Genomic DNA, 10,083 nt, shown 5'->3' on the forward strand with positions numbered 1-10,083 from the left:
CCTTCACTGGAGGAGGCTTTAAACTTATATGTCCAGTAACTCTGTCCATGAACATCAGGCACATTCCTGTCATGTGACTCAAACAAATCCAGCTTCCACCCCTCACCCAGTTCCATGTTCACGTCCAGATTTATGGGTAGTTCCCCAGCAGCGCTCCCCTCTGGTACCAGAACCTGCTCCAGTCCCTGTGGCTGCTGTAGCCAATCCACATGGACAGTGGAGGCTCAGCATTTTTCAGCATTTTCTGGGGAGTTCTTTGTAAAATCACCCCAAACAGGTCCCAATAAAGAAAATATTGTTAAATTATCCTTGGTTAAAATTAAAGTATTTTTTTCTCCCAAAGATTCCATTGAGAAAATTAAAACACACACATAAATATGAGGGATATATTACTAAATCATATGTCTGATGGGAGAATGTATATACACATTAAGGATGTTATAGGTTTGTGGGAGAGCCCAGCACCCTCTGACCAGATTGACCTACCAAGAGAAGGTCAGAAGGAGGCTGGGAGTGAGGGATTCCTCTCAGGTTTGAGGTTTCCTTTCCTGTAGGAAATTCTCTGGTGGGAATTCTCTTCACTCACCTCCCTCTGAGCCACAACATCACTGATAACACTAGACTGAGGAAATAGATCAATCTCCTTGCATCATCATTTCAACATAGGAATGATTCTGAGTTGTGCACATTCATGATCACTGCTTTTATTTCTTATTTTTTATCCACTTAAAGCCATGACTCTTTCTGATGTAACTAGTTTGGGGTCTTTGCAATAGGCTATGGGCTTGCATAAAGGAAGAGTTTTCACAGGGAGCTGTAGACAAAAACACCAAATTTATAAAATCCAGAGTCAAGAATGTCTCACCTGCCTGTGCTTGGGAGGTAGTTTCTCAGATATATCATCATAAAATATCATCATAAATTAAGATATATGATATGAGAATAGCTGTCCTTTATATTTTTCACAACAGTAGGAAATTTTTTATAAAACTAAATTTAAAAATTTGGAAATGTGGATAAAATATGATTTTGAAATTCAGAAATGGTTGGAACAAACGGTAATCCTTTTCACATCTGTTTAAAAGATGCATGAGAAGTTAAAACTGTAACCTACTCATCTAGTCCACAATTTCCTCTTATGCTCAGAAAGTTTAGGCCATTTTTTATTTAATACCAATGTTCTTCATCACCTATGTGGTCCCCAGTCCCTGATTTACATGCTCATTTAGGTCAAGGGAAGAGATGCCCCCATAGAGGCCCCAGAATGACCAGGGAGGTCAGACCTCAGTCCCTACACTTATAGGAAAGGTTGCCCCACATGCAAATTTCTGTTCAAGCTCCAGGGTACATCCTCTCCTGGACTGTGCAGGCTCACAGCTCTCTCCTCACACAGGGCTGAGGTCTCTGGGAAGGCAGAGCTGTGGTTTAGAAGATGATGAGACTGCTGGGTCTTCTTCTGTGTCTGGTGACAGCCCCCCAAGGTGAGGGTCTCAATGGTCAGACAGGGGTCATGGTATGGCTGTGACTGCAGGTGACTGACAGGGACTGATGCTCCTTGTCCCCAGGTGTCCTGTCCCAGGTGCAGCTGCAGGAGTCGGGCCCAGGATTGGTGAAGCCCTCACAGACACTCTCCCTCATCTGCACTGTCTCTGGTTACTCCATCACCAGTGGTTATTGCTGGACCTGGATCCGTCAGCCGCAGGGGAAAGGGCTGGAGTGGATGGGGTGCATAGGTTATGATGGAAACACTTACTACAGCCCCTCCCTCAAGAGCCGAACCTCCATCTCCAGAGACACTTCCAAGAACCAGTTCTCCCTGCAGCTGAGTTCCGTGACCACCGAGGACATGGCTGTGTATTACTGTGCAACAGACACACAGTGAAGGGAAGTCAGTGTGATCCCAGACTCAAATCTCCCTGAGGAAGGCAGCAGGGCTGGGCTTCAGGGGGCTATTCGGACACCAGGCGGCGCTCAGGACACACAGCACCGAGAGCAGCCCCAGGAGCAGGGGCAGAGGGAGGTGGGAAGGAAGGGCCTTCCGTTGGGCGGAGGGATTTCCTCTCAAGCTCTCAGCTGCAATGAGGCTGATAATCGCTCTTTCTCTGTGGCTCTAATTTCTCATATTCTCACTGCAGACACCAGTGGAGGAGGTAACTTGGCCGTTTTCAGATGACATATCAGCAGTGACTGGGGACTCCCCTTCACCAAGTCCCTGTATGTCCCGTCAATCTTTTCTTTGCAAAGTGAATCGAGTTTTTTAAGAAATTAAATATATACTTTACATGTGTCTCACTGATCCTACTAGGAGTGTTTGCTCCAGAAGAATTAATCTTTTTTTGTATGTTTGTTTGTTTGTTTTGAGAGAGTGGAAGAGAGGGAAAGATAGAGAGAAACATCAATGTGAAACGCATTGATCGGTTGCCTCCTCCACATGCCCTGACCAGGGCCAGGGCCAGGGAGGAGCCTGCAAACAGATATGTGCCCTTGACCAAAATTGAACCCAGCCGACACTCTACCCACTGAGCCAAACCAGCAGAAGAATGAATCTTTATGTTCATACAAAAACACTTGCCTGTTTCCCTGGCCAGGTGGCTCCATTGGATGGAGATTTGTCCCGTACACAGAAGGGTTGTGGCTTCAATTTGCCACCAGGGTGCATACCTAGGTAAGTATATTCTCCCATCCTGTGTCCTGTCTCTAATCCCCTCATGAGGATCCATATGTTATCAGTTGTGAGTTTAGGTCCCCTGGGCCCTGCTGCAGGTCAAGCTGGTTCATGTGTGAGTCCCATGGGATGCTGACCCCAGGATCCCTCTTACAGTCACACACCTGGGGTCACAGTCATCCGGGCGGCCCCACCAGCTGTGGAGCACCGTGATGGACAGGCCCATGGGTGCTGGAGCAGACAACAGTCCCAGAATAGGCCGGGTGGCTGGTCATCCTAATGCCACACTGTCCACAGTGACCATGGCCTAGATATCCAGTCAGTATCTGCAAGGCCAATATTACAGGATATCCCTAAAGGAGGATGGAGAGGTGAGTCCACATTAGAAACACGTTTATGAAAACCACAATAAATAGCCAATGTAACTGGAGGAAGATGAAGACTGTGTTTCAAATGAGCAAACCTCTTTGTTCTCCCATTTGAAAGGATGACTCTGTCTTGGAAAATCCACTGAGACTAGAACTGTCAGTCCAGTGCCTGGTCCCACTGAAGACCTTCCATAAACAGGCAAATCTCAGTTCAATGGGAGACAGCCCCACTGTGGCTTAATGTCTTGTTCTGCACAGCCTCCTCACAGCTTTCGCCCCCACTGACCACTTTCAGCTTCTGCAATTAATTTCTCCCATTCACTTTCTGAGGAATCTCCTCTTTCTATCTTTATCATGTCCTTCACATGGTTCCTGTATATTTGACTATATTTAATGCTAACTTTCCTAGGAGCTTAATCGTATTAAACATACTGGGAATATTCTTAAGTAATTCCATTGTAAACTCCAATTTAATGCATTAGTATTTAAGAGTCAGTCCCCAGCACCAAGCAAGGGAAGGCTATTCTTCAGGGTAAGAGGTTGGGAGGTCAGAGTTCAGTGGTCTGACCTGCTCCATCCAATGCTGCTCCAGTGTTCCCAGTGCCGTCTTGGTTCATATCAGGGCCTCTCCAGCTTGGGCCATGGAGGCTGCCCCAACCCCTCCCTCTGAGGACCTGAGCTGGTTCAGAACTGACACCACACACACCTGTCACCAGGGCCCCATCCCATGGGCTCCTCACCCGCCATTGAAAGGGAATCAGCTGATTCAGGCGCAGGCTCCCAGGGAGAGGGAGGAATCTCTCCTGACCAGAACTCACCCTGTGCCATGGGTGTGCTATGGCTATTGGATGGCCTGTTATGAGAATTTCCAAGATGCTGACGTCTGATCCTGACAGATCCCACCTGAGTCTTCTAGGGCCAGTGGCCTGGTGGCTGTGAAGGGACTGGAGGTGCACCAAGGGAGCAAGGTCAAGGGACCCAGTCTTCCCATGTCACTCAGGTTTCTTGTCACTCAGATTTCTCATGTCACTCACATTTCCTGTCACTCAGATTCCCTCTGCCCTTCAGATTTCCATAGTCACTCACCCTTCCCATGTCTCTCAGAATTCTCATGTCACTCAGATGTCCTGTCACTTATATTTCCAGTGTGACACAGATTTCTGGGGAGCAGGCAGGCTAGTATGGACAGTGGACGGGCTGATTCCAAGCTCTGGTCCTGGACATGCAGGTGCTTGAACCAGACGATTCATGGCATTACCTCCCTGAAGACACTGTCAGCCTCCCTGAGCCATGACGCAGACACCCTGTCCCCCAGGACCCCCTCCAAGGCCCTGTCACATTGTGCATCACAGTGAAGCAGGAAGAGAGCACACAGGTGCACATGGGGTTAGAGAGGAAGAGACTCAACCACAGGCAGGACAACAGCCTGCAGAAGGTTCTTTCAGTCTCCACAGTCTTTCCCTGAAGTGAGTGAGAAGCCCCCATTCCCAGAAAAGGGATGTATCCATAGTTGGCATATTTATGGATCCATGAGATCGAGGCTGGAACTGCTGCCCTGTCCTGGGAGTGCTCACAGCTCTGGCTCAGCTGCAGAAGACAGCGTTTCTGTGCAGGTGGGAACATGTGACTGCTGTTACTTTGGGGATATGGTGGCAGCTCCCAACAGGCACAGAGAGGGTAGTCTGGCCTGAGCAAGGTCTTCTCCAGTCTCTATTAAATTCAACATGAGCAGGAAAAATTGTGTCATTCAAATGCCTGATGAAGGCCAGGTGATGCAGGGACACCGTCCTGGGGGCTCTGGGCCTGGGTCTTCCCAACAAACAGCCACACACACAGCAGCCCACTCCCCAGAGCACTGGACAGACTCAGCAGGTTCAGGTGAACATAGAGGGGCAATGACAGACGCCACGTCCGACCACAGGGCCAGCTGCAGCCTTGACAGGAACAGCAGACCTCCTGACACCCACATGGAGATGTCCATGCACATCAGCGCTGGAGGGGGTCTCAGGCCACTGATAACAAGTGGCACAGAACAGGGGCTGTGGGGATTATGATAGTGGTTCTGGGCACAACACAGACCTCAGGTGCATGTGACAGACCTGGGGAAACCTGACTCCCTTCAGGTGATGAGGGAACACCTCCCAGGTGAGGCACGACCTTCTCCATAATAGTGAGGACTCTGAGACCACAGGGGAGTCAAGCCCTGAAGAGGGGGTAACACCAGACCATGGACACTCATCCCTGCTCTCATCTCATACCAGGATTCTGCATCCTCACTGGGCAGGTTCTGCTCTGCCCTGGAGTTGGTTCAGGGGAACAGTGGGGGCCAGAAGGGAGGAATCAGTCCAGAAGCAGGGGTCAATGTCACCAGATGTGGTCCTATGGACATGCCCCAAACCTCCTTATGTTTCTGTATTTAGTTATTGAAATGTTTTCATGACATGATTCTCCCTCAGGACACTTTCACCTGCAAATAGGCATTACTCTCCTTGTAGGTCTCCAACCCCAGAGCTCCCTATATAGTAGGAAGACATGCAAATAGGGCCTCCTCTGCTCAAAAACCAGCCCAGCCTTGGCCCTGCAGCTCTGGGATAGGAGGCCAGCCCCAGGATCCCCAGGTAATTCTGTCTCCTGATCAGGACTCAACACAGACCACTCACCATGGGGATAGGGCTCAGATGGATTTTCCTTGTGGTATTCTGAGAGGTAATTTATGGAGAAGAAGTAATACTGAGTTTCTGAGTGCGCATGCGTGAGAGAAACAGTACACAGTACACCTGTGTTTGCAGGTGTCCAGTGTGAGGTGCAGCTGGTGGAGTCTGGGGGAAGCTTGGTGCAGCCTGGGGGTCTCTGAGACTCTTCTGTGCAGCCTCTCGATTCACCTTCAGTAGCTATGGCATGAACTGGGTCCACCAGGTACCAGGGAAGGGGCTGGAGTGGGTCGCTGGTGTTAGTAGTATTGGTGGTACCACATACTATGCAGACTCTGTGAAGGGCCGGTTCACTGTCTCCAGAGACAACACCAAGAACACGTTGTATCTGCAAATGAACAGCCTGAGAACTGAGGACGTGGCTGTGTATTTCTGTGCAAGCGACACAGTGAGGGGAAGTCAGTGTGAGCCCAGACACAAACCTCCATGAGGGAGACAGCAGAGCTGGACTGCAGGGAGCACCCAGACACCAGGGGATGCTCAGGACCCATGGATCTGAGGAAGAGCAGGTTAAGCCCTGGACCCCGTTGGAGGCTTGGTTTTCCTCTTCATGTGACATTGGTTCCTGGGCCTTCTCCAGAGTCATGTTCAGGGCACAGACAGCTCAGCAGCAAAGAGCCAGTCAGTCCTGATGGAGAAGAGAGGGTGCGCGGTGGCCATTGCCTAGGCCCTGCAGATAGAGACGATGGCTATGGGCCCTGTGCAAGGACAGCAGGACTCTGGCCCACAACAGCTTCAGAAGCTGAGTCTGAGGATGAGATAACGTGCAGCTCTGACAGAACCTCTGTCTCAGGAAGTGGGGAGGCCACTCCAGCAAGTGCAATGGCCTCAGGGAGCCAGGAGAGGGCCAGGCACAGGGTGAGCAGTGTCAGGGAGTGAGGACTGGTGGGACTTCTGTGCTGGTCAGGGGCTGGAGTGTATGGACCCCCTCCAGGGGCAGAGGAGATGTGGGCAGAAGTGGAGGAAGGAGGGCGAGGCTTGAAAACTGCCAGATGTCAGCACCAAAGCTGGGGTCAGACTCCTGTGTCCACATAACAATTACAATAATAAGGGAAAGGGAGGGACTCATGCATTCAGAGTGGACAGCAGCCAGCGATGAGAAGCAAGTCAATAAGCACAAAGCAGGAGTGAGAGTGGGGCTTTGTTCTCACATTGACTGAAGTTTCCACTGTCTGATCCTCAATTTGTACCGAATTTCATGGGTCAGCCTCTGCTTCCAGAATCGCAGCTTCTAGAGAGTTCTGAGCATCCTGAGTTAGATGTCTTGCACTGGAGTGGTTCTCAAAGTTGTGGATTCTGAATTGCTCTGTGAGCTGTAAGGTGTAAACTCAGGGGCTAATTGAAGTTTCATGATGGCCTTTATTGTGAAAACACATGATCAGGTCTCTTCAGAGAAGTTCAAAAGCCCTTTCTTCTGATATCTCATTATTAGGTAAATGTCAGTTAAGTGATTTTGTACATGATACTACTGTTCTACACCTTGATCCTCCCTCCATCTGAAGTCTTAGACCATCATGAGCTCCCTCCCAGATAGTCAGCCTCCAGGTTCCCATCCTCCCAGGGTCTCAGGTGGATGCTGGGAGGGCAGGTCCAAGAATGACTCTCTGTGACCACAGTGCAGGTCCGTGTCCACACCCATGTCAGAGCTCCTGCTAGTCCAGAGTCAGTGCCCATGTCCCTCTAGGAGCAGGCAAGTGCAGTGTCTTAGAGCCTTTCTGTGGTCCAGGACCTGGGACACCTTCCTGAGCGGCTCCTTGTGGGAGGGGCTTCCTGCTGGGAGAAGTAAGGAGAGAGGGGGGACAGAGTGTGAGCCTGTCTCTGCTGTGTGGCCTGGGCTGTGCTCATGGGAGGCAGGTGCTCCCCAGCAAGGCCTATTTCCTGGAGCTGGAATGAGACAGATGCAGCCCCTGCATACTCACCTGCAGGCCCAGGGTCCTCAGTCAGGTCAAGGGAAGGGAAGTTCTTTACTTTTCAATTATTTCTAAGTTGAAGTTGACATGAAAATGTTATCTATACAGTATATATAAAGGGTTAAGTGACTGACCATCTGTCTGTCCATCCAACTGGCCAGTACATATGAAGTACACTGGCAATCCTAATAATAAAAGGCTAATATGCAAATCGACCAAATAGTGGAAAGACCAGCAGAACGACCAGTCGCTATGATGTGCACTGACCACCAGTGGGCAGACGATCAATGCAGAAGCTGCCCTCTGGTGGTCAGTGCAATCCCACACAGGGAGCTCCAGTCAGCCAGAACCCAGGCTCATGGCTAGCGAGGGCAGTGGAGGTGCTCCCGCCTCTGTGGCAGCGCTAAAGACATCCCCTCGAGGGGCCCCAGACTGTTAGAGGGCGCAGGTCAAGCTGAAAGACTTCCCCTCCCCCCAATGCACGAATGTCATGCACTGGGCCTCTAGTTTTATATAAAATTATGATTATTCAATTTTGCAATGTCGAGTCTACTTGACTGGTGTCTTTGTACTTGGGAAGATGTTTGTATATAATGTTAATCCATTTTATTAATGAAATGAATGACCCATAAGATTAAAATAGTGTCACTCACACATCTATTCCAACATTTATTATATAACATATATAAAATATTTTATTGTTTTATCTTTATTGTAAACAGCATTAGAGATGTGTTCCCCTATTTTCTCCAATTTGCCCTCCTCCACCTTGTTCCCACAACAACCCCAGCCTTCACCACCTATTGTCTGGCTTATGTGGATATAAACTCTTGTGTTAATCTCCTCCTGACCCCTCCTGCTCCCTTTCCTCTGAGATTTGTCAGTCTGATTCATGTGTTCCTGCCTCTTGTTCTATTTTATTTATCAGTTTACTTAGTTTATTAGATTCCACCTATAATTTAGATCATGTGATATTTGTCTTTCTCTGACTGGCTTATTTCCCTTAGCACAGTACTCTCTAGTTCCTCCATGCTGTCTCAAAGGGTAAGAGTTCCTTTATTTAGGGCAGTGGTTCTCAACCTTCTGGCCCTTTAAATACAGTTCCTCATGTTGTGATCCAACCATAAAATTATTTTCATTGCTATTTCATAACTGTAATGTTGCTACTGTTATGAATCGTCATGTAAATATCTGATATGCAGGATGTGTTTTCATTGTTACACATTGAACATCATTGGCATGTACCTTGGTTGCGGGCACATACCCAGTGGGGAGTGTGCAGGAGGCAGCTGATCGATGTTTCTCTCTCATCGATGTTTCTAACTCTCTATCCCTCTCCCTTCCTCTCTGTGAAAAATCAATAAAAATATATTAAAAAAAAAGATTTAGGAGCCTTTATTAAGCTGGCCAGCAGCTATAGTTACAGCACCCAGCCGAAGCAGAGGCTGAACTGCAGCACTAACTACAGGAGTTACAGCATTTTTATTTGCAAAAACCACAAAGTTAGTTACAAAGCCTTGTTTACACAATTTGTTCACTACACAGTACAGCATCAGTGCAGTGACTACCTTCCTATCTATGTGTTCTGGGAACAGAGAGTACAGCATGCCCCTCCTGGCCGAAGTGCCAGATATGCAGCCCAGCACATTATCCACTGGTTTTATGTACATGAGTCAAATCATTGGCTCTTTCGGGTCATTGTTGTGGAGGGAGTTATATTGACCCCTGAGGACTATAAGCTTGATAGAATTAATTCTTTGCAGAATAAAGTCAGTGGGCCTGTTTATAAGATAAGTGCCAGGAGTAATCTTTAGAGGGTCCAAAGAGTCCTGGGCTCTCTATTTTGCCCGGGCTGTCTTAACCCGGGTGTGATGAAGCCACATCAGGATCCTATCACCCTTGACTGCCATGGGGGTGGTCTTTTCCAGGTAGGAGTTAGTCCTTGGGTGGAAAATTTCTTTACCCAGACAGAGTTACCAGGTTGGAAGGGATGAACCGGATACAGGCAGAGCATTTCGGATGTGCTTCTGGTCTGCTTTCTGGGTAGACTGTAAAGCCTGAAAGAACTTGAGTAAAGATTGGTTACGGATTTTAGCTTTTCTAGATTGGGTATATTTCTGTGTAAGCTGGTGAGGTGGGTAGTTCAGGGTCTGGAAGAGTCACTAGAATCTGTGAAGGCCTTGTTGGTTTTAGGGCAGCTTCCCAGGCTGCTTCATCTGCAGCCTAGTTCCCTCTTGCTTCTGGGGATTTCCATTGTCTTACATACATAGAGATGGAAAGACTTAATTACATTTGGCAGTGCCAATTGGCCCATCATCCTTGCTCTGCTCATGTCTGTCTAACTTCCTACTATATTTCCTTAAGGATCCCGGCTCTGAATCCTTTCAGGGAAAATGGATGTTACAGATTTCTTCTGTAATTACTTCCTG

General features: G+C 48.4%; 1 gene segment (V, D, J or C); it reads left to right on the top strand.

Moving 5' to 3' along the window:
• The first annotated feature begins 1,435 nt into the window (after nucleotides 1–1,435).
• LOC102769617 lies at nucleotides 1,436–1,882 on the top strand. The segment is given in 2 exon segments: nucleotides 1,436–1,481; nucleotides 1,566–1,882. Coding segments are annotated over 2 exon segments (363 nt in total).
• The last annotated feature ends 8,201 nt before the right edge of the window (nucleotides 1,883–10,083 follow it).

This window comes from Myotis davidii, unplaced genomic scaffold (genome assembly GCF_000327345.1).
Source record: "Myotis davidii unplaced genomic scaffold, ASM32734v1 scaffold1041, whole genome shotgun sequence".
Taxonomy (NCBI): Eukaryota; Metazoa; Chordata; class Mammalia; order Chiroptera; family Vespertilionidae; genus Myotis; species Myotis davidii.